The sequence below is a fragment of the Haliotis asinina genome, chromosome 2 (assembly GCF_037392515.1).
Source record: "Haliotis asinina isolate JCU_RB_2024 chromosome 2, JCU_Hal_asi_v2, whole genome shotgun sequence".
Classification (NCBI taxonomy): Eukaryota; Metazoa; Mollusca; class Gastropoda; order Lepetellida; family Haliotidae; genus Haliotis; species Haliotis asinina.
In genome coordinates this window covers 55110962-55137737 of record NC_090281.1, presented here as the reverse complement: position 1 = coordinate 55137737, position 26776 = coordinate 55110962, and the positions used below count along the sequence as shown (strand labels likewise).

Genomic DNA, 26776 nt, shown 5'->3' with positions numbered 1-26776 from the left:
CTCCACGTCCATCTTTCCGTAACCGATATGTGACCTGGGTCTAGATTTTCGAAGCTCTCTTAGAGCTGAGACAGTCGTAGCTTAATGTTACTCTATGGCACTTACGACTACCTTAGCGCTGAGAGAGTTTCGAAAATCTGGGCTCTGATCAGAGAGCTCAACGCACAGGTCCACACACCACCATAAATCCCATCTACGTTAGGCGTCGACGTGTTGCCATCACACCTGATACCTGTATTAGTAGCCATGGTAACAAAATGAAAATTTCGAATTGGACCACGACCTTCTGTAACCTATTGTGCTATCAACTGGATGATATTCGACTGATCGCCAACTTCAAAGACCTGACCATTTCCATTTACCTATTTATACAGAACAAAAGACATGCATTGATGATTCTCAGGATCCGTTACTTTTTTTGCACGGTGTATCACGATCGACCGGAAGTAATTTCTAGCAGCTATCCGGAACGAAAGTCTTAAACAGCTCTAAAGGAACGGAAATGTTGTGGCAGTTATATTCTGAACGCATTTACCATAATAATTGGATTTTCCATCCTATGACAGCAAATGTAAGCTTCGCATTAATAAATAACAGATTTGGAAATAATTAGCACAACTTGGACACATACCAGTGCTGTTTATTATGGTGGAAGTGGTTGCAGAACACTTAATCTTTTCATACGATTATGTCAGTCTGTCAATACCAGTTTTCTGGAGTTGCCAGATGACTTCTCTGGGTAAGAGCATCACTTATTTGTCGACGTCCAGAAACATAGGACGAAAGACAGGTATACGCACTAATGGGTGCAACTAAGCAAATGTGTTTTACTTGTAAAATTCCCTGTTCACGAAATAAAAGTTGAAGCGATGCAAATGACTGCGTCTGGTATTGACCTGTGAAATCTTTTATTCAGTGTGTGACCCTTTCTGCAAGTCCATCTGGGAGTCATCGTATACTTATCAAAGCTTGTGAGGAAACCCTTCATGAGTCCCATCACTTCCCTTTGTCGACCGCTTCCTTTCAGCCAATCAAATTGAACACGGTGGCATCTCGCCGAAAATGAATCGCTTGTCTTTGCAGACAGCAAGGGTAGATTTCCCCACAGCTGTCATTTCTTGGTAAACCACACGCTTTGCAATACAGTCAACACACCATCAACACAAACATTTCAGAGCATGTTTATAACAATTCAGAAGTATATATACATGAGGTTGTGAAACACCCGTATTGTCTGTTTACGACATTAAACACCCGACTCTATTGTTGTGCTGTGGATATGATAAATTCATGAGAAGCTTTCCATCCAGATCGATCTAAAAATCATTGTGTTTCCGTTTCCATGTATATCGCCTAGCGGGTAGAAAATCAATGTCGAGACAAACACGTTGACAGAGAGGCTAGGCAAGGCAAGGCACGGGCGCGTGTTCAGACCCACGTTTGCTTATATCCGTCACTTACACTGGGATTTGAAGATAATCCGGGGACAATATAAAGGTAATGTTGATATTTAGTCTTAATTACTTTGTCCATGTGTATGTTGTGGTCATACAGCTATAGGTGGTGGTACAGAGGAAGGAATGCCATTGGAAGCTGTGTCCCTACAACGTACCTACAGTAAGTAGTCATTGATCGTCTCATTGCGTGATGTACACTCACATCGTGAGCGTACACCTGTTTTTTCATCAGAAACAGGGTGAATTCTGTTTTCATGATCGAAAAGTGGAAGACTAGTTTCGCGCGTTCATGTTTCTACTGTATTATATGCATATGGTTTTAACTCATATACTCACTCATATACATTTCACAAATATATTACAACGTCCATTAAGTCAGTCCAGAGCATAGTGGGTAAATAGATACAATAATGAATTAGTGGGTAAATACATACAGTTCTAGACATGAGAAGTCAATTGTAATGTTCTCCATGTGTTGTTACAATGAAGTTACGACAGTTAATCACTGCGGTGCAGATGCGGTCTCGGAGTTGTCTACACCCAAGTCAACATGTGTTTTAGGCTGAAACATTATCCATTCACAGCGGAGCCAACCATTCCAGACAAACGTCGCTCTCATTTGTATTCTCATGTGAGAATTTTTTTAAAACCCGTCGTGTTATTTCAGTGACTGTAGGACAAGTCATGGTTTATGTGAGCAGCACGCCATCAGTGATGTAGGTAGTTGACGTGCAACTAAAGGTACAGTGCCCACAATCCATGACAATGAGTATACAGTATACACCCACCCAGTTACCCCCCCTCCACCTAGTTTCACTGAGCGGCGGGCGCTGTCGGTACGGCATGATAAACGTTTCATTAACACCTGGTGTCATCTCAGATATTCAGTGATCTATTTTTATGAATGTCTCAGCTTTTTCTTTAAACTTAAAAGAATTTGTTTTCCGAGGATTGTTAAGCCTGGGTACTCTTTGGCACTGACGTTGTACATGTCAGTAATTAATTGTAATTGACATAATTAGTGAGTGTAATTTTACGCCGCTTTTAGCAACATTCCAGCATTATCATGACGGGGGACACCAGAAATGGGCGTCACACATTGTTCCCATGTGGGGAATCGATCCAGGGTCATCAGTGTGACGACAGACGGCTTTAACCACTGGGCCAACAACCCACTGTCCCCAAGTGCACGTTCAACATTGTAATGTAAAGTGAAAACAGTTACCTCATTAGGCACACTGCTAACTATATTTACACTGCTTTTCAAAAATGAATGTCAAGACTGAGTTAATACTCAGTTAATAGTACCTTTGTCATATGATGGAAGGTGACATTTGTTCATCTGTCTATGTGTACAAGAGAGACACATTTCATGAATATAATGGTAATAGCGAGTGTTGCCATTAATTGAACCTTGTCTTTATTAAAATAGCACCCTCTCACAACCATGGTCATGTCACGTTCGCCATCTCTTTCACAGTTTCGTAACTTTCTTGTCGCTCATGATTAGATTAGATTAGATAGCTAATGCTATGGTCGTGTCATACGATTCGATTCGTTACTCAAATGCGAACTATAGTAACCAGTGAGTGAAACAAACTTATCATAACAGATGTTACACCTTTCAAAATCGAAGATTTGCTTCCTAAGTGGCCTTGTTAGGCGCGGTACGGAGTTGCGTCCGTTAGATATTTCCGGATTATGTTTCCACGAGCGTCTCCTTTGGTGGACGTCTTCAGGGCTTATGACGAGGTGGTTAACGTCCAAAACTCCCATGTTCGATACTCGGATTTATGTAATACAGAGATTCACTGTGAAAGAAGACCATCTCCGACTATCACTGTGAAAGAAGACCATCTCCGACTATCACTGTGAAAGAAGACCATCTCCGACTATCACTGTGAAAGAAGACCATCTCCGACTATCACTGTGAAAGAAGCCCATCTCCGACTATCACTGTGAAAGAAGACCGTCTCCGACTATCACTGTGAAAGAAGACCGTCTCCGACTATCACTGTGAAAGAAGACCGTCTCCGACTATCACTGTGAAAGAAGACCATCTCCGACTATCACTGTGAAAGAAGACCGTCTCCGACTATCACTGTGAAAGAAGACCGTCTCCGACTATCACTGTGAAAGAAGACCATCTCCGACTATCACTGTGAAAGAAGACCATCTCCGACTATCACTGTGAAAGAAGACCATCTCCGACTATCACTGTGAAAGAAGACCGTCTCCGACTATCCTCAGAAACAAACTCCGCCTGGTATAAAGGGAAAAATAGATGTGAAAAATTACTTGGATGGATGTGATGACACCAGGTGTTCCCAAAATTACTAACCCGCTATTCATAAAAAATACTAACGGACACACGAAAAGTTAGCACTGTCTTCACTTGACCAAAACTAGAAACAAAGATGTATGATAAGATTTACGATAATAATTTGCAAACAGTAATCATTGTCTATTAAATTGACTGACAATTCATTGTAATGCTGGTCTTGTATTTTCGTTAAGAAAGAGTCAAGGGGCAAAAGTAAAAATTACGCAAATGGGGATGACGTCAGCAGGAATCCTGTTCTATCAGTCCAAGAGTGTCTGTTCAAGTTTCTCTTGGATCGCTGGACGTGTGGCACTCGCTGTCTCAGCTGACCATCAACTTGAGATGTGCCATGGGGTTCATGTCTGGAGAACGCGCTTGCGGAGACAAAATGCCGACGTTATGCACGTATTTTCGAACAATTCTTGAGGGGTGAGGCCCAGCTTGTCGTGCTGCAAAATGTCTCCTATTGGCTGCTATCGTGAAAATGTCACAACACCTCATCCCTGTAACGCTGGATATTCAGATTTCCTCGGATGATAAGCTGTCTTGTCGTTCCACGCGATGACGCCTTTTCAATGATGCGGATCAACTAACTTATCGAGCGTGGCAAGGGTCGCTCTAATTTACGTCAAAAAACTCGATTTCTGCCATCGTTTCTAAACAGACTAAACCGACTTTCACCTGTAAAGAGCACTCTCTCCCAGTCCCGTCTCTATCACCGACGTACCAACCGTGCCCACCGCTGGCGTCGTTGACAGTGTAGACGACGCAGGACAATTCCACGGAATGGACAGCTGGCTTTTATAGAAGCCCAAACTAATCGTTCGGACTGTTAGTCTAATGACGGCGTGTCCTAGTGCTGTCGCCGTCATGAATCTGTTCAGCGGAATGTGCCAAATGCAGCGGTCTTCGGCCGATACCGATACATACCATTTGCCCTGTCTCGTTGTGCTTGTTGGCATATTCGTGATGGTTACTTTATGCTAGCGCTGTCCAACATCGGTACATCTGTATGCCACAATCATGCAAGTGCATTTGGACTAATGCACGATTCGCACGAAGGTTTCTGACACCTGTGGTGTTCTCGGTACCCGGTTGCCTTTTGACGAATGTTTTCTGCTTGGGTTCCACCCTATACCAGCATATTTGCTTTTAATAAGTTACTTTTAAAGAGATAACTTTCGTTTTCCGGGTAGTTCATTTTGTGCTTGGGGCAGAACCAGAATGTACATACTAATATTAAACTGATGTTTACCTCTGCTAAACAAAGCTATGTTTTCCTATTAGCGACTCCAACGTTCATGCCCGTATTGTTCACAGTGAAACAGATTGTATTTTATGTTCACAGACAAGAATGGAATCTTAATGTTCAAATATGGGATAACTGATTTTCAGCAAGAACAAGTATTAACTGTACATTTAATTGTTCACACAACTCAGCGATCATGACAACCTTCACAACGACGTCACAAAATAAGATCCTTTCAAAACTTCATACCAAACTTTGATCAAGTTCAAATCATACATATCGATTATTTTGATTCTTTGAATAATATAGTTTTGTCATATTTTATGAAAATGAAAACATTTTCAATATTACTTTGTACATCATAAACTATATTAACAATTAGTCTTAAATTATTAGTTTACACCGCTTTTAGCAATACGTTAGCAGTATCACGGTTGGGGGAAACCATAGATGGACCTTACACATTGTACCCATGTGAGGAATCGAAACCGGGCCTTCAGCGTGACGAAGGAATGCTTTAACCACAAGGCTACCCGGCAATCACAAATCGGAAAATTAAAGGAAATATAGATTAAATATCGATATAGAATATCGCCTATTTTCTTTTTATTCAGTTCATATTATATAAGACTGTTATCAGCCATCTCTTGTTTTGGTAATTTGCTATTGGGTAGTGACATTTGCTGAACTCGTAACTTTCAAAACTGGTCTGGTCGCATCGATTTCATTACGCATTTCCAACCAGGGCTCAGACCTCATATTACCATGGTGACGCATTAACTTGGTGATTGTTGGCAGTGTTCCAGAAAGAAACAGCATCAACGTATTGTACGACTGATAACAAGTAAAACAGGCAAATAAAAACACACTCATACGTTGGTGTACGTAGCTTTTAACGTGCATGTGTCGTTTCGGGTTACCAGTAAATTTATTTCCGTCATCGTAACATTACCAATACCTAGGCATACAGCGTTAGAACTCTAAGAGCGATTGAGAGCCTTGCGGTTAAAGCTTTCGATCGTTACGCCAAAGACCCGGTTCGATTCCGCACAATGTGTGAAGCCTCGCTCCGGTGCCCTCAAATCAAATACAATGTTGTGCTAAAACCCAGTCACTCAGACACTAACTCACTCAGTTTTCGTTACTTAATATTCTTACAAAAGAGTAGGGGAACATGCCAGGCTATTCGCGAAACGTTCGTAATCTTACGAACTTCGTAAGCCCATTCTGAAGACATTGGCTACGATCAAAGTTACGAATTCTTAGGGCTACGCATGGGAAGCATAAGCGTCAACAATATTCAGACAGACATCATATGAACGCACCACCGTTCCTTTTTATCACGGCCCCTAAATACTAGTCATGGGATGCATGTGCGCAACGCAGTAGCTCCATACACATGCATGGTGAGATGAGGTGAAATGGGGTTTAAGGTCGTACTCGAGAATATTTCGTTCATACGACGACATGCATGTGTGTGTATGTTTGGCTGCTAGTACTAGCCCAGACTTGATCTTGGTGTATAATGCTACCTCACTAAGATATCCTGGTTTAGTATGACTCCTCCACTCAAACACTAGTCTTGGGTGTATCCCTTAATGCCGAGCGTCAGGCAGGGGACACGTACATAGGCTGTCATTCACATGCACATTCACGTCATACACCGAGCGATTACTGTACATACAAGTATGGTCATGAGGAAGTACCAGTGTCGATGCACTTTCAACAAATTCATCATTACGAATGAATATACAAAAATTCTAACTATCGCCATGAATTTATTGAGAAATTATGTTGAAAATTATAAGGTAACATCAGTGATCCTTATTTACTTCACTTTGTTCAATCTTCTGGTAGTTGATCCTAAACACGAGTAGCCCCATGCTTACAGAAGATTGAGCCATTCAGTGTTATCAAGTTTTTGCAACTGAAGGGTTGCACTGCCCGACAGAATCAAGAGGACATGAAATCTGTTTATGGCGAAGATGGCTTCGATCCTATGATCCTGTTGTGAGATGTAAAAGGAATTTTCAAGTCGATCACAGATCTGCGAAGATGGCGACTCTATTTTGGTGATGCTACTGAGGTCATTGAAGAGGCGGAGTGTTGGTTTCCCGTGAAATTAGGGGGTCTTTTTAAGCCGTCTGCACAATGTCAAGAAATGCTGGGAGAAATGTGTCACTGTGGATAATGACTGTGTACAGAATCTTAAGGTAAAAAAATCAAAATGTAGTTTCTACCCTGAAAACGTCTACGTGATAATCAAAATTTATTGATGCCAGCTCGTATAATATCAACACTGATTGGCTCCGATATATCTCCCATTGTTTTCCAATCGTAAATTAAAACTGAAGTTCCCCTACCTTTTGTGAAGAGTATAACTTGCACAAAAATTCGAACACAAAACGCTGTGAAAGATGGTAGCGTTTCAATCTTACAAATGAGTCGTACGGTATTACCTGATTTGAAACAGTCTGTCTGGTGTCCGTTACAGTGGATTCTCGACCTAGATTTTCGAAGCTCTGCGAGTGTTAAGATGGTTGTAAGTGTCATACATTAAGATTAACTTACGGCTATCTTAGCCTTAGGAGATCTTCGAAAATATAGCCCGTGATCGATAATGCACTCATATGAATGAAAATGTTTCCGGTACACTGTTATTGAACACGAAGCATGTTCGTGGCGCTTGAACTGCTTCTTGTCAGAGAAGCATCCTTGTTTTTCGTGTCTTGACGATGGTCACATGGATGCTCAAATTCGATAAGATTTCTAAAGTTCGATGGCATGATCATAACAGTTTATTTTCTTCAAATATTCATGCAACACTCACCATCCAGCAGGTTGATATCTAATGTTAGTTTAGGCTTACACCTCCTCTTAAACCAAACACCAAACAATATCATGTCAACGAAGAGATCAATCACCGACACTTTTGTCGTTATTGTTTACATGTAAAGTGGAGTAGAGTCAGCAATCAATGACCTGTAGTCTGAATTCCACGGAGAACTAGACAACTAAGTCAACCACGATGAATGTATTTGCTAAACCTGATCCTTAACCTTTCAACTCCATAGTCGTAGTGTTCAGGAAAAAACACATAAATCAATCAGTTGCCAGTCTGATGTATTTTGTATATTTTTGTATTTTGTCAAACGCAGGATGCTAGATAACATCGGCATTCGTTAAAAACTATGTCTTTTCAATCAATAATAGTAATGGTAATTGTAAAAATAATTTAATGATGGAGATTGATTATCTACGACTTCCGAAACTGCCCGATGCACTTCTGCATGACGGCCTTCAAACTGCAACTGCCGCTGTTGGCCTAAAGCATTTGCAGGTCTGTTCCGAGTCATTTTTCTAGTAAAGCTTTTCTGGTTGATCCATTGTAAATTTTGTTCAAGCCATTTTATAATCAAATCTCTACAATACCTCAACTGGTGTGGGTTTCCTGATCGCTGGAGGAAGACCGCACTGTCGCCTATGACAAAGAGCCATAAAGGGTAATAAGCAAACTCAACAAAAAATAAGCCAATTCCACAGAAAATTAAGTGACAAAGAGTAGATATGTTCTGGATTGAACCTTGCTTAAAAATACATTGCTCGGAAAAATGTATGACAGTAAATAAGACAATCAGTTTGGAAAGAGTATTTAAAAAGGAAGGTTAATTTATATATTTGGACAGAATAAAAAAGAAAGTAGGAGAAGAAAGAAACAAAATAAATTGTTCCACACTGATTTTAAACAATTGTACAGGCAATTCAGTGAATGAGACCGATAAGAAAAAGACCACCATGGATTCCAATGAATTGTTTTGTTTTTAGCTGGGGTCTATGTCCCACAACTGCAAGTTTGGGTATACTACAGGAATACAGGTACATGTACTAAGGTGTTGATGCTATCCGAAATCGATATTGGAAACTGTTTCTTTGTGTCCCGTCATACTTCTTCAGTTTGTAAAATCTCTTGTGGACAGAGGGAGTGCGCTTCTTGTTTCTGCAAGAACCGAAAACGCTTCTCCAAAGTTGATTTGACCCATTCCAAAAGGTCCGCCGTGTTACGTGTCTCGCTGCACTTATAGCATACCGTGAAGATCTTCGTCTCCTCTTATAACGGTATATTTGCAGGGAGATGCTGAAGTTCCAAGAATCAGTTCTTAGTTATACAAATAATCTTGGGAGGTTCAAAACCTCAGCATCGTAACGTCTCAATGTGCTGGAGTTATTACGGGAAAGCTTATGGCTTATGGATTTTGAGGTCACTCGACTGTATTGACTTTCTTGAACGAGTGCTTGTTTTACTGAAGTCTTTGATGAGTTGTAGGTCGACCTCCCCCAGAGGGGTGGGGGTGGGGCTGAAAGGGAGATATGCAGAACCTCAGAACCCAATTCCATTAAAGGAGAAATATTTCAGGACGATTCATTTCGTATTAAGCGTCTCTCGCCAAACCCGATTAGCGTTTTTCTTAGCAGTGGGGATCTTAGGGTTATCGTCCTCAGTCCATCTCTTACTCGCCACCAGTACATGGTCGACCTTGAACTTCTTGAAGATGGAGAATCTACACCGAAAAAAAAACTCTTAGTCATGATCAAGTCCTTTTCCAATGACTATCAGACTCGACAAATGCAATATTCTTCATTAGAAACGTGAACCGCTTATCAGACCTTACGTGCAGTGAGTTTAGAAGATGAGAGACCGTGAGTCCTTCGCTCGGATGAAACCGGTTGACCTGAAAACTTAACAGAAGTGAAGGCTTTCTGTCTGTAGGTCATGCTGTGTGTCGTCACTGTCAACACCCCTCCTACAGCTTTGGACTGTCCCCCTTTTCATGCTTGTGGTTAAGCGGCTTCTTAATGCTTGTAGTTAGAAGGTCCATGCGTACGTGGTACAACCAAATATATAGACGCATCCAAACGCTAACAAATGAATTAAATTATTTATATCACAGAATTCTGTTGCATACGACTGTAATGTGATTGACAAGATTCAGGCAAATATGTAGACCTCGCCACACATGGAACCTTTAACAATGGTCAGTGTGCTATTACTGAACAAACAGTAAAACATACATTGGCTTGCACGGTTTTCCTTGTTCATCTCATGATGACGTCATTGGTAATATGACGCCAGTAAAAGGATTAGCACATTATCATTTATTCAACAATACGATGCTGTTTCTACCCCCACAGAACCTATTGTATCAGCTGACTGCTCAAATGGGGACCATTACAAACAGTTACTGAGCACGTGAAGCCTCGATATAGGTTAGTTGAAATACATACTTGATGGGATGATTGACAGACTGTTGGTTGTTGTGAGAGCTGGCCTAACAGGTATGCAATGGATTTTGCAAATGATGTAAAATTACTGGCACTTATTTTAATGACTGTATTTGTTGTTGTTCTAAAATAACTTACCTGCCACCTAGTTTTTAAATATAAATGTAAGTGTTCATGTTTCTTGGTGTTTTAGTGAATTGTTTCTATGCCACTGTTAATACGATTTACAAGGGGACTACACGGTTCGGCACATGATCGTGCCCTTTGTTGTGAAATTTGTAACTTCATGACAGCCCCACAGCGTACAATGGACCGCCTCGATGGTGAACAAGGTAGAGCGTTTGTCCTGAGAGAAGAAAGGCGGTTTTTCGATCTCAGTCCACTTCATACCAAAACCACTTTAAATGGTGGTACTTGTTGTTGCTTTGTATGGTATAACTCTGACTGGTTACCATGCAGTGTTGTTGTAGGGGTTTCCATGATAACTTAGATGCTGATGTGACACTTGTCTGACTTAATACACCTGACATTAGTAGTGTCTTGTCCAGTTAGGAAATCTTACTCACGCACTCGCGCACTCGCGCACTCGCGCACTCGCGCACTCGCGCACTCGCACACTCGCACACACAAGCATACGCAAACATGCTTACTGAGTTGAAGGTCTTGAACGCGGCCTTAAGCCCGTCTAACCACCCGACCCCATGCCCCTTACTCCAACCACCGCTTCCATCCAACTCCACTCCCCTTACTCCAAGGACCCCCTCCCACCCAAAACATGCCCCTTCCCCCAACCACTCCCTTCCATCCAACCCCATACCCCCGACCTCAGCTACCCCCTCCCACCTAACCGTACTCCCCATAAGCCCAAACACCCCCCTCCACCTCAACTCCACGCCCATTACCCCAACCACCCCTTCCCACGCCCCCTACCCCAACCGCCACCACAAATCTATATGTTCCATGGGACGTTATTAGCACCAAATGGCCCTTTCACCTCCAAATACCTACTGGTACATCGTCTGCTAAAGGAACATTACAAGACAGTAAAACACCTTTGACTTAACTATACATAGATAGTGATACATTGTGAGGTTTTCAAAGGTTTCTATGGAAGCACATGGGATCGATACGTTAGATGATAGATGTATCAGTCGAAGATTCCCTGAGGCATTAATTATAGCTGTCATGGTTAAGATTAACCAATTATACTCTAAAGATCGAAGTTCGAAGAGACTTTTTCATACAAGCTAATTCTCTTATAGAAAAGGAATAAATTGTTACGTAGCCCAATTACCGTTGATGTTACGTGTTTAAACAAGGAGCTTGTCTCTGAATTGAAGTAGCTAGGTGCCATCGATTGCATAACTTGGAAAAACAGAATACTGGAAAAGTACATTTTATCATAATTGGTTGTTTTGAAAAATAAACGGTTGTGTGACAAATACGAAGATTCATTAAATTTGAACTGCTGGTGATAAGAGAGTAAGGTTTTGATCAAGGCTACAGCATTTAAAAGCATTAGGCCGTCAAAATATTTCAAAGTTGGCATGTAAGAGCATTTACAAAACGCCATGCATCAGTACCAGAATATTGATGGTTGAATGAGAAGAACAAGTCTTTCGAACGGCATTTGGAAGTGATAGAGGCGGGGATTTCTGGATGTCAGCTTCATTGAGGAACGTTGTGTTCCTCAAACAATTAGGAGCTGACATCCATAATTATTCACTCAAAGCCATGTCGTGTTGTACGCTCCCAAGTCATCTATGACTCAGAGAGAAGAGCATGTCTTTCAAACAGCATTTGAAAGTGATAGAGGCGGGGATTTCTGGATGTCAGCTTCATTGGGGAATGTTGTCTTCCTCAAAACATAGAAACTGACATTTATACATTCTTCAGAGAACAAGATACACTGTATTTAGATGTGACACTGACATGTCTTGATTACCGGAGACTTTGGCAAACTTTAACATTGATGCTTCTCTTAGCAAGAGTTATTTTCGTTTTCACTCTTGTCATGGCTGCGTTAATTGAACAAATCCCATACCTCTGAATTAAGACATAGAATTCTTCATGGCCTGAATAAATGCGACAAAATCTCTTTCCATAGTCGTAAATATAGAATTTTAGTGCAAAAGAATAGTCTTGACTATCCTCAGAAACAATCCCATGTGGTGTAAAGGAAAAATAGCTTAGAAAATCAGCAAACACTGCAAATCAATGATGATATACCTCTGTGAAAAGCAGAATAGATTCCAGTGACATTATCAAAATGTGGTTAAGAAAAGCGATAGCATTAGGTGTTGGATAGCAAAAGGGAAGCGTATCCTACTCCACGGGTAATACACATGGCAAACATTGAAAAGTGGTGCTGACTTCGTCGGACCTAATTTCTGTCACTTTCATTTTGTCATTTTCAAAGCAAACAAGATCACCAGGTACATGTAATTCATTTATTTTTACATGTAACAGAAGAATGACTCTTAGAAAATTTCACAAAATTTTAGTCTCAAAACACGCACAGTGGTGTGTTTGGCATTTTTGTGACCCAGCACAGTTACAACGGACAAATCCCTTACCACCACAGTTAGACTCAAACTGAACAGCTTGTCGAAATGAAATGTTTTTGTCCCTGGCAACGTCAACACCGTAAAGGGCAGTAGCACAAACATTAAACTGATTGCGGGAATACTTTCCACGAAGGATAAAAACCCGAAGCTACCCCACCCCACCCCGCTTAACGGCAATGTCATACAAGTCACTCTCACTACATCCCAGCACAACTCAAATAAGGTTTCTGGAATCTGACCGGCCCCTGTCAACGTGGAAAATTTGAGTGGTTACATTGTAACCAATGTTTACTGATGTCATCACACGCCTGCCAACATTGACTATTCTCTCTGCTTGATGCATCTGGGATTCATTGGTTTGCTTTCTCTTAAGATGGATATCTTCCCGTCGAGTCTCAGTTGTAGAATGATTCAGATGGCGACTCACTTGATGCTGGTATGGCAAAGTCGATTTCTGGTGGAGGGTCTGTAGAAGCGTCGATCTCTTCGCTTGATGTCGACTTACATACTGCAGCAAGGAGATCACCTTCACTTTGAAGCTTCTGGATGATCCCACGAGGAAGGCTTGATGAAGTTAGTCTTTGCATCGTCACCAAGCTAGAAGTTATATTGTTACATCAAAGGAGTCACACACAAAAACAAAAACATCACACGTTCATCGAAGCTGAGTGGGAAATCTTGCACTACGCCGTCCTAGATGTTGTACTAACAAGCTAAACGTTAGGTTCACTTAGCCAGAGTGTAACTAAAAAGGTTTTATTAGAACAACATCTCACTATGGCTAGGTGAGAGATGCTAGCCAGATAATTAGCACTATGGCTAGGTGAGAGATGCTAGTCAGGTTATTAGCACTATGGCTAGGTGAGAGATGCTAGCCAGGCAATTAGCACTATGGCTAGGTGAGAGATGGGAGCCAGGTAATTACCACTATAGCTAGGTGAGAGATGCTAGCCAGGTAATTAGCACTATAGCTAGATGAGAGATGCTAGCCAGGTTATTAGCATAAGCCAGAAGCGTGAGCCTTTGTTCTAGGACTACAGTCTATATCTACAATGTGACAGGATTTAAGATGCATGCAAGTGTGTGTGGTGTTTGTCTGTAATATTAAAATTCGGGTTAAACATATTTAGTTCTGATATCTTGTTCAGAAACTGGATTGGCAAACAATCAAGAAGCATATATTAGTGCCTATCCAGACAAAATAACATTCATGCGACTTGCAATTATAAAAGTACTTGATATCATAAATAACACTATACATGAATATAAATATATACAGCAAACATGCTTTTAGTTCTCCAAAGAGCCAGATGAAAACGTAAGATAACTTAAATGCTCTTGAAATGGTAATAAAGTTATGTCCTGATTTGAAAATATCATGATTTATATATATGGGAAATTCTTGGTTACCATAAAGATCCATGTTTGAAATATGATAAAACGTTTCTTATCATATCATAGTTAGTGCATACAAAAAGATGATGAAGGGTGTCTTCGAAGGCAGCACCCCAAGCACCCCAGCAGTTATTGGATATAAATCTAATACTTTCTTTAATGGCATTTGAAACTCTGCAGTCTAATCGGAGTGTATACGTAGTGGATTATGTGACCCAGGAATGTTCCCATTGTTGATACCAAACACGAATGAAGTATTACAGTACGATGTAATATTATTTTTGAATTCACTTGGTGATTGCATAAGTTCAAAGAATTCTTAAGTTCCAATATAACTGGGTGAAAATGATCTATCTTGATAATTAGTATTCTTTACTCCTTCAACAATTTATCTTTGGCGAAACTGTATCAAGCATAGAATTTATCTGTGCAGCCCAATTGGCACATTTATTAAATCAGAGCCCTAAATGTTTGTGCTCGGAAAAATAATTATTTTTACATAAATAATTTTAAACTAGTTAAAAGTATGTCTCTAATATCACTAATTGAGCATTTCCTGAAATCCTCCCCCGAGATTCAAATAATAGCATATCAATGTACATGTTTCACACTTTAGTACAAATTTAACTAATCTTACTAATTGAGCATTTTGTTGATACAGACTTTAGTTTATGTGGACTAAATATTATCAAAACACTAACTCCAATCTGCCCAATTCAACTCTCGCTATGAGAGAGACTTGTTTTGGTAGAATCTGGCTCAGTGAGAGGACACAAAAAGTTATATTTTTACATCAATGGTGTCACGCACGAACCAAAAACAAAAACATTTAAACGTGCAAACAGTTTCAGGGAACATGTTTGAAAAAGCAGTGAACATGTATACTTCCTACAAAAATTAGGTATTATGCACATTCCATGAGTAAATCAGATATTACACATATTACCTGATATTTTCAGGGATTATGCATGTTCACTGATTATATTATGCATATTCCCTGTAACATATACAGGGTAGAAAGATCCTGCTCGAATATGCCGAATGAATAAATGACATTACTACAAATCTATCTACACAGAATCCCACCCGCTGTAAGTAGATGTATGGCATTATACGCTTTAAATGTAACATGTAAGTTTACAAAAAAGGTTTTTAACAAATTCATGTTCTTTAGCCACATTGAAACAGGTTCATATTTGTGTGTAACACATTCTTAAAATACCATTATCTATAAAGAGTCGCAAAGACATCTTCGCTATTTGCTATAGGGAACACTCTCCCACAATGTGTGGGCGAGTTATGGAGCTTGTTATCTTGTAATACATAATAGACTTTATGGCAATCAAAATTCATTTATTGTTTATCCATTGTTTTCATTTATTGACTCAGTATTGCAATATCGTAAAGTCTTGAAATCGATATTGGTGGAATATGCGTCCTTGAGATTGTGTCGGTGTCGCTTGGTATTTTACATTGCTAGAGCATATATTATTCAAAATACGAGCGTTCCAGAAAGTCCAATTCTTCCATTCCTTCTAAACACAGTCATCAGATGTACCAGCTTGAACATCTTATCTACCATGTACTTCATAGACCTGAATCAATACTTCAAAATGAACATAGTTGTCATAGTAACGTCATGCCTTTGTAGCTATAATATTTATTTATCGGGTTACGTTTCAACCCATGAAGGCCTATAAAACGATTAATTCTTTCATAATGTTTTCCTGTGATTCACAAGTGTACGTTATCGACAAATATGGACTGGGTGATTCGAACATACTGCGAAATGTATTGACGCTCGCTAACGAGATAGAATGCTTATTTTCACGATGCTCTTTTCCATAGATTTACCATTTAATTAACATATTCATTAAATGTTGGTTATGTTGTCATCACAACTCTTGGCAAAAGCATGTTATTAATTGCAAATATATCGAGTAATATTCACTAGGGTATACATAGCTTGCAATTCGTGAAGATATTTTCTACAGGTGTTAATTGACATTCGCATTGAGCATACGGTCATCTTGTATAGTGGAGAACTGAATAACTTCCTAATGCTTCAAACAAATGCTTTACACGCTAACATAAGGGACATTCAGATCAATATAACAATAGCTATTCTGTGTGTTGTAATGAATAATAAATTAGTACAGAAACTCATTATGTGTCAAATAATGCAAAAACCCAAATAAAGGCGATATTATTATCAACATGACATTTGCAATCGATACACAATACATCGATACCATGAGTCTAGTTATAGGAAGATACTGGACGTTCCAGCTTGTGGTGGCAGTATATATAACGAGAATAAAAAGTTAAGCGCCAGCCTATTTCAAAACTAAGATGTGAAGCTGTGGAAATGTTAGACTGAACTAACTGGAGAGACTAATCCACATTCAGAGAAGATTCACCTGGTAACTGATTCAGGGATGTCATAACCCTTTGTATTTACAATTAAATGACATATTGTTACAGATATGATGAACTGTTTTTTAAATCAAAATAACAATCCCTGTTATGTTTATACAAGACTATTATATTTAGGTTTCAATTGTTAAAAGTGACAATCATGTGACCATATATAAATGTCATTTCTGATTTTCACTTTTCAAAAGAAGGTGACCCATGAAGGTCCCGGGGAAGAAAAGGCCTTCAGCAACCAATCCTTGTCATAAAAGGCGATTATGCTTGTCGTAAGAGACGACTAACGGGTGGTCAGGCTTGCTGACTTGGTTGACACATGTTATCGGTTCCCAAATGCGCAGATCGATGCTCATGTTGTCGATCACCTGTCTGGTCCAGACTCGATTATTAACAGACCTCCGCTATATAGCTGGAATATTGCTGAGTGCAGCGTAAACCTCAACTCACTCATTCATTTATTCACTCAAAAGAGGGTAACCATTTGAGGAAAGCAAAATGTATGTTTTCTAAAAGCGCATGCATCCTGTTGAAAGTAAAAGATATGGTTTTTGTTTTTAAATTAAAAGTACTAAATCAAGTTATGATTCTCTTTTTTTTCGAAAGATTTCCTATGTGCGAGCCTATTTTGTTTTGCAAAATACACTGGGTGGCGCTTAACGTTTTACTCACGGTATATGTCATGATCAAAACAAATCAGTGTGTAGTTATTTTATGTGCTGTGTATACTGTACCATCCTTGACTTAATATATGGCGTTTTACTTGTTGTGAACATAAGTCGATGTGAAGCAATTTGGCAGAATCTATAAAACAACTTGCAGATACAGGTTTTTGAATGTTGTTCAAACCTATTCATGTTTGACAATGATCAGTGTCCAATCGCAGTGGTAACAACGCGATCGAGGTGCAGTGGCATCCAATCAGCACAGCACCACAACTGAATACGACAAAGAATATATTATATTATATGAAACGTGAAAACAGACCGAGCGAACAAAATGTCCTGTTATTTTGTTCTACACTTCAAGTAGTATTCCTGTGTGCATACCATGTAGATCTTTTAAACAACCGGGGCAATGGTAAAGCATAGAACGTCGAATTTGTGATGTCCCCCGCCATTATGGAATACTCCCCAAAGCGGCGTAACATGACGTTCACTCACTGTAAATAATCGGGTTCGGTTTGATAAATCATAGACTTTAAATAATTATGAACATCTCTCATACATATTCACCGTGTCAACCTGATCCTTCGTCTAGTGGATGGAAGCGGAAGGTAGGTGATTCGAACACAGACCATCCCATCCTAAATTAACGTAAGACGAACGTGTCTTTTCCCATCTTGCTTGGCACATTTTACTAGGGAAAGAGACATGGAATGGTCTGCCATTACGATAAGTGCAATGCAGCACTGCTCGCCTCCACTGATGCGGGTACTTTATAGACAGTGGTTGTGTAAAGTGCAATACACCACTACTCGGCTCAGCGGGTACGGCAATTGATGGTTTTCTGTTGATGGCGGTAGTATTGTGGCGTTAGATTATTTAAAAGGGAAGTGTACAACTGGGTTAAAGATTCAGAGGTTGTTCTTTCCAACAGAAAAGAGACCTTAATGCACATATTATTACTACTAAAAACTACTGATGCTCAATAAGGATCCAAAAATCAATGTCGTTTATTGAAAAGAAATTCTTTCAGTTCCCAGTACAGTGATATTGTTTGTTCATAAACGTAGAGACAAGCTAGCATAATGAAGCGCGCCCATGTACTCTGTAAACTGCATAAACGTTCGCAGATGAATTCACTATCGATTTCACTATGACGGTTTCAACAAGGAATAGAATGGAATTAATAAAACGTCTGTCCGAACACCAAAGGACTGATCTTTTGTGCTTCTAATAGTAGAATGCACCATAGTCGGTTCTTGACAGGGGATATATGGTTAAAGAGCTGTTAATATACTCCTCTGTCACACTGATTAATTGTTCATATATATCAACCATTTCATTTTGAGACATAGCTCTTGTGTTAATGGTTATAATAGAAATACACAATCCGGGACTAAATGTGCATTATTTGAATCACTTGACATACAAAAGAAAGCGACTTAGCTGCGTCCATTGTTTGGTTCCGTCTCAAACTTGAGCATGTTTCCCATTAAATGTATCAAACAGTATACGTATTGATACCAGGTGTTCGCAGGAAGATGAGCTTGTTCTGATCAACCGTTCAGCTGACAAAAGTATGGGAACATGGGGTACAAGACAAGTAAGGAATTCTATTGATATCCTTTTGGATCCGATGCTTCAGTTTTATACATGCTCTCACGGTGTCTCCTCCAAAACACATATGACGCTCTCCGAAATTTTCGTGTAGTGAGCATATTGCAGAGCAACTCAGAGGTCTTATATGTTTGGTTTAGTTCCATTAATAGACGTAGACCCATGGGTATGACCCACTCCAACCCCATCCGCTTTAAAAGTGTCTAAAACGTTTTGGATCTCATTTTTCAATATGCTGTCTTATGTCCACGACACCACATTTAAAGACCATTCCGCGTAAACAAACACTAAATTTGTTTCACTTTACAATTTCATACAGAGGGATATTACAAATTCTGATATTGTATTACGAAGTATATTGTGATTTGTCAATGAGTGGAAATATTAATGTGTTGATTGCATGTTAACTTCAGTTTTACACTCACTAGAGAGCTAAAGGAGAATATTAAGGAAATCAGTCTTTAATTACGTAGATAGAATGGCAAATGTTTCCTTACTTATTAAGTGAGCGTGGCGACTCTTGCATGCACACATACGAGGTCTTGCAATGATTATAAACATTAGTAGAAAGTTAAACGGTGAATATGGATGCCACTTGTATTTTCTACTCTAAGCCGTCACCACTAGTGTTTTATGCAAATTGTGCGAATGACAGGTATTGGGCAATGTCATCACTCGCCAACATTTGTCATCTTGTAAATGTTGGATGAGAAATCCATGATTGACATCATGATCATCGATCAGAACAGACAGGATGAAGAACACTTTCCTGTTCCCCAAGCAAAGACATCGATCCATTTAGTCTCCGCTTGAGACATGCTTGGGCCACAGGTGACCTGTAACAATGAATCGATTCCACAGCGTGCATGTTAGTGCAGTTATGTCAACGAGCATGCATGATAATGCACCAGATAATATTTTCTAAGTTGTAAAAGTGCTCTCATTAAAATGCTTCCTTGTGTTATTTTGGTTGTGAAATAATGTGTTAAATACGAAGACTGATCCCTTCTTTTTGTTGGATGAGGACGTTGAAAAACCACGTAAGTATATTAGTGTTATAATTGATTTAAAACCCGCTGAGATAGATCGCATTGTTGTCGTCACGTACCGTCTCTGGAAGCAGGACATAGGCTACACAATTTTCAAGAATAATCGAAATCTGAGTACTTACTCCATATAGGTATAATTGATCATTGCCAGTGTTATTTAAGCGTTATGTAAAATCATTCAATGACCAACCATCAATCATTGTCATTATTATGTGTATTGTTATGACCTGTCTGACTGAAATACAGATATAACGGTTTACTGATCCAGGTTCTGACATTCAGATTTGAACGTCATACTTTACTTCAAAGTTTGTACAGGTTGAATTTATTGACTTGTTTGACTGCCGCACAAATATCGAACTACGAATCGTAATGAATTTCAACTGTTTATTTATGAACTTTCTGGCAACATATTTGCACTGCCTGATTTATAGATCTGTTTCATTGTATGGAATTCAGCATGTATCTGTCAAGCAGAAGTGGGTTGGTGATGCTGTCTTTTAATCAAGATAACGTATGCTTAGCGGTATATTCGTTACAACTTATTACACTCTGAAGTACAAGTTCCAGCATTATATGAGAAGAATGTTGTGTTATCAATGCGTATCGTTAACCTAAAATGCATACAGTATCATATGTCACAAGGGTTAAAAATCTCGCAGCTGTCATTCTGCAGAGTTGTGTCCCTTGGTGGCGTGAGGAGCCAAAGATCACTTATGATCATTAAATACTGTACCTTATTACTCCAACAACTATCATCATTATTTTCAACAAACCATTATACCTGAATTTCAATAGCGTAATCCATGTACCTACTGACCTAAACACTATTTCTTTCAGTTGACAAAAGTCTAATTCGTTTAACTCGTTATCAGGAATGTAATGTTTTCACTTGAATGTTACCTGTATTCTAGCAATGTTAATCAGCTATCTGATTACCAGGACAATTGTTTATTTCTGATTGTGATCAAGGTCCTTTGTTTGCCTGATTGTCAACAATGTCATTCATTCACACGATTACTTGTATATAGACAGAGTTTTATTACACAGTGTTGCTTAGAAGCCTGCAACTGGCGTATTGTGATTCCTTTCCAATGGAAGCATTCTCCGTGTCTTGGGCAGTCAAGGACGCTTTTTGTACCGAAACATCACCACCGAAGGCGGTAATTGCTTCACGTTCGTGACTGGGAACCGAACCGTGACTGTGGTGTCATTGTACCTGAACAGAGCCACAACACAAGGATCGAATAGAAGAATACGAAATAGATCTATTCTGTTAACAACTGAGCCCATATAACCGTATCTCACGTGCCCACACGTGAATAATTAATCCAACAAGTACAACTGCTACCTTCAGTATCTATGTAAACACATCTCCCTGGTAACCGCAAGTCATAAAAAGGATAAATAACATCCATTTAAATTTCTGCACCTCAGATTTCATTTAAAAAAAAAACACTTCAGGTGTTTATGTGTTGTAAAGTTAAACCCCTGATGCCTTTTCAGGGCTTCAGATATTTTTATCCAGGAAATCAAATGTTGGTTAACATGGCTTTTATTTCGCCATGTTTTGTTTTGTAGAACAGGAATTCATGATTTGAGTAGCATGTTATTCAAGATGGGTTAGAAGTGTGTAATAGATCCAAGCAGCAGGATGAAGCCATGATATCCATACCGTTCTCTAGAAACAATTAAATATTTATTTTGAAGATGAAACTGAAACAGGTTCTGTTCTGAGCAAGGAAAACTTTTGAAAGGGCATCATGATTAATTCATTCCTTTCCAGCTCACGTACAGGAGAAGACATCTTTACGCAGAGTGATATCCAGTAGGATAACACACGAGTTGCTGCACTCTAGGAGGCGAGTTTTCTTCGCGACTAACCGCAATCTTTAGTTTTGGAACATGTTGACGGCAAAGGTTCTGCCAACGTGGGATACAGGAGGTTGGAGCTTTAAGGTAAATGGTTAACTTACATGTGTGAAAATATATCTTCTTTACCTAGATTTACACTACCACAACTGGATAAAAAGAAAAGCAATGGGAAGGAATTCATTACAAGTTCTTTTTTCATTCATATTTACGGTAAGTATTTCCTCTACAAATAAAACTAGGAAAACAATGATTAATTCATTGCTTATTACAAAAACAGAAAAGCACGTCTTGTAAAACATCCTTTCCAACGAGTTTTGCGACCTTGTTTTCGTCGCATAAAACATATTTGGTCCTTCTGAGGTCAAGAGATCTCTGCGGACCTACTGACAATGTTCTTCTTGAATATTTCATGTAGTAACAACGAAAGAACCTTGGCCTCCTTTATATTCATATACGACACAACAAAGCATCCAAACTTAGAATGTAGTATGAGACTGATTTAATGGAAGAGAGATTTCTCAACACGTATATGAAAAGAAATAAACGGGTTTCGATGGAGCGCCATGACTTGAGAAGCAGAAGGAATAAACATGTCAGTAAGCGATTGGCTGGAACCTCACATAGGTCACGTCGTCCCTATTGTGGCAGTAGTTCCAATGGTGCCACTAGCGGCATTGGTGTCTGTGATAACCGGTCCCGACCATCAACACCCCAGACCACCCAAACAACATCCACGCTCACATATAGATGTAAGGGGCTGATATGCTTGTCTTTTTCCAGAACACTTAGTTTTATTGTTGAAAGTTCCAAGATTGCTCTTGATACATATCTATGCGTGTCTGTTTCCAAACACACAGTTTTACTGTTGAAAGTTCCAGGACTAGTTCTGATACACGTATATACTTGTCTATTTCCCAAACACTTAGCTTTAGCTATTAAGCGTTCCAAGAGTAGTCTTTAATGTATGTGGTCTTGTTATAGTGGGAACTCATGTGTGTCTACTTTCGAAATCAATGCATAAGACAAATGTAGTTAATTTCAAAAACATTCATTTCCATTACCAAATATTGTCATTTCTTACTGTAAGCATGGAAAGAGCTTTTGTCAAGAACACAGCACAGTTTAGAGCTATTATCGTTACCTGAAAATACTGGAATGACTCATGTTGAATTTATATCAACAATATCCAGGCATATATTTTGTCTCAGCATTGAAATGTGAGCATACCATCATACAGTTACATTTCTCATCTTACAACAATTTTTTTTAAAAAAAACCAAACGATTGAAACAAGTGGCATCTTGTCCTCTTCTACCATTTGTCTTTAATTAGAACATAAAAGTTCAACTAGAATTAGAAAGGCTACCTGCACTTAGGATCCGAGAATCGTAAACAAATTACTCGACTGCTTATATGACTTACAATTGTTCCATTGTCCCCAGATTCATAAACTTCCGATTGCTAATCACTTTAAAGGCAAGTATGTATGGACGGGAGGTTCTTTGTTTTGTGGAATGCGTTTCGGAATATGTTCTTACTCCTTCATCAGGAGAGGACGTCTTCTTGAAAACAAATATCATGACCTCCATTAATCCTTGCCTTTTAATGCCTTTCAAGACAAGTCATACTTTTAAAGAATTACTCTGTGAGTTTAACACATGTACCCCCAAATCTACAGATGTATTGATCCACAATCCGAGTTTAAGAACAGTGTTTCCTGACAATTATCATTGCTGTGGAATACTTCAATATGGCAGGTTACGATCAAATGCATGGGCTACCGATGCAGGGGGTGTTTATATACCATTACTTGCTCTGGTCAAAACTCGATTATCTGTTGACTTAAATAATTTTGTCTCGTTACATTTCTGGTGTCATTACTGGTTTTCTGTGGTCCATGCATGAACTTCCTGTCAATGCGTTACCTTTTAAGGCCATGTGGAGTATGTTATCTGGTCGTAACGTTCTAAATTTATCCTATATATATATACGCTATGGACAGGTGCACGTTTTACATGATTGTATGTTAAACGCTTGCTGAAACAATCAAACATATGATATGCTTTCTATGCACTTTCATAAATGTTATACATTTCTGAAAGGGACACAGATGGCCAAATGATCTAATGAGTCGCAATTAGTTATGAAGAGTTGCGTCCCTTGTCTGTCCATCCATTGTCTACATCAGCACGATGACCACAGACTCACCAACAATCATCCCTCTTGCTTTGCAGGATTGAACAGAGCCTTTGTCGCGACATCTATTTAACTAAATGTGAAAAGGAATTCAAAGTATTCAAATGTGCTATTTCACTATTAGTGATGGATTTACTGAAACTGAAGTGACAGTTCTCAACTCATTTCCAATCAGAAGTTGATGTACATAACTACAAAGCTCATCAAGAAACGTAATTTGGTTGGCTGTTTGTTTAATGTCGTAAGTAGGAATATTCAATATATATGGCGGTGGTCTGTAAATATATGAATCTGCACCAGACAGACCAGTGATTACCACCATCAGCATAGATTGGGATGCTATGACATGCGTCAACCAAGTCAGCGAGTCTGACCATCCGATCCCGTTAGTCACCTTTTACAGCAAGTATGGATTGCTGAAGACCAGTTCTAGCCCGGATCTTCACGGGCACAACTACTTTTGCCCTGAATATCATAGCTGAAAATTCGAAGAAGAATTTCACACATTGTTTCCACAATAATTTTCAAAAGATATCAAACTTAAGTCTTCACAACATCGCTTGCGCTTATTCACACACACACATACAAATGATCGGTGTTATGTTTTAGGTCGGACATAAAAGCATCTGGTTTACAGCACTTTAAAGGGACTTTTTCTCACTGTGATGGATGAATAAAAAGCGTGGCCATGTGATTGTTGGTTTATGCTTTAGATAAAAACAAATGGTAGTACGAAGGAAGACTTACTCGCATACTTCGGGAAGGTACTAGGACAAAATTTCGCCGACGAGAGATGTACATTCACAAATGTGCTCCTTCAGCAGAAACTGCTAACTGGCATGTTATGAATAATAGCATATTTGATTTTAAATGTTTGCACTTAATAACAACGATCAGATGAATGTTTTACGCGTTTTGAAAGGTATTTGTTTTGATGTTTTATGTTTAATCAGCTTTAAACAGGTTTATTTGGGTTTGGGAAACAACAGATCTTATCGTTCATACAGGGCCTGCTTATCTGTTGAATCAAAATGGATGAATCTTTCATATCGTATATATCTAATGATCATTGTATATAGTTGTATACACCGTATTTAGTTTACTGTAGGTTGTAAATCACAGAGCTACTGTCGGCGTGTTCTTTGTCATTTTAAGATGATTACAAAATTATCACAAAAGAGCTGATAATAAACGATTGATTCATTGATCGATCGCCAAGGTTACGTGGTAAATATCCTCAATTATTAAATGTTTATTTAAACCCAGTGTGCTTTTGCATAGGTCTTTTTGAAAAGTACAAGTCCCCCATGGTGAATTGTTTCATTGTCTCACATCCATCCACCTTCGTCAAAGGAAAAATGTATATTATGTATTAATAATGTACTGCTGAAACATTGGCATGGCAACCGTGGAATATTGTCTTCGTTCTGAATATATGTTCTTTATAATTGTTTTCTTTTCAGTGCATAAAGGCAACTACATATGAATTTTAGTTATAATGAAAGCGTTTACGAGCATGTGTCCATAACTGGCATTCTCGCTGAGAATCTATTATTCATGAAAATCAAAGATGTTATTCGAAGAGTTTCTGCATATAATGTAATTAGGATAATAAGCGCACAAAAAGACATTCGTCTGTTTATCGTCTAATGTACTTCGAAGGAATGATCAATATTTTTTCTCAGATTCTCAGATTTCTCATTTAATATTTCTCAGAAAACAAGTCCCGTGTGAACCACCCCATTTAGCAAAACGTGACCAATGTGCGACAGGCATATGAATAAATCACTCACGAAGCACTAAACAAAGTAGATATTTACATGTGTCTTGCTTGTATGGGTGTATCCTAACAGGCAGAGGACGCTCACATTTTAGCGGGTGAGTGCACGTGAGTTTTGTTGTACGCCGCTCTCAGCGATATAAAGCTATATGTCGATCTACGCATTTGGGATGCGATGACGTGTCAACCAAGTCATCGAGCCTGACCACCCGATACAATCACTACAAACATGGGTTACCGAAGATCATACCTACCCGGGACCTTCACGGGCTGACCTTCTAGCTGGTCAATAACTCCTCTACCATAATAAACTGAAACTGGATTTTTTTTTGCGTCGATTCAGTGATCGACGGACCACAGTTTAGTGGACCCCCTCTGCAGTGTCAATGTATGTGATTTTGTCTTTTCTATTTCTGACCCGTGAAGGTCCGAGGTAGAATAGGCCTTCAGCAACCCATGCTTTCCATAAAAGGCGATTGTGCTTGTCGTAAGAGGCGACTAATGGGATCGGGTGGCCAGGCTCTCTGACTTGGTTGACACGTGTTATCGGTTCCCAGTTGCGCAGATCGATGCCTATGCTGTTGATCACCTCATTGTCTGGTCCAGACTCGATCATTTACATACCGCCGCCATATAGCTGGAATATTGCTGAGTGTGGTGTAAAACTAAACTCACTTACTCTTCTATTTCTATAAACTGAATAGTCATGTATGTGTGTCGCCAAAACGTTACGCATAGGTAAGACATGATTTTCATACGAAGGTGCTTAACATTTTCCATATACCATAGGAACTTATGTTATGCATATTTAGTCAATCAAACCAAAACATACTGAAATGGCGCCAATCTTTAACCGTCATACACCATCATCCTTCCGTCCGTCGGTCGGTTGT

General features: G+C 39.2%; 1 protein-coding gene across 1 annotated transcript in view; it reads left to right on the top strand.

Moving 5' to 3' along the window:
- The first annotated feature begins 1391 nt into the window (after positions 1 to 1391).
- The window catches only part of LOC137273928 (uncharacterized), a 52333-nt gene continuing 26948 nt past the window's right edge, over positions 1392 to 26776 (top strand). Inside the window, exons 1-2 of the mRNA XM_067806836.1 lie at positions 1392 to 1497; positions 21819 to 21991. Of these exons, the coding sequence (XP_067662937.1) occupies positions 21938 to 21991 (54 nt within the window). The 5' untranslated portion in view covers positions 1392 to 1497; positions 21819 to 21937. The remainder of the gene's footprint in view (positions 1498 to 21818; positions 21992 to 26776) is intronic.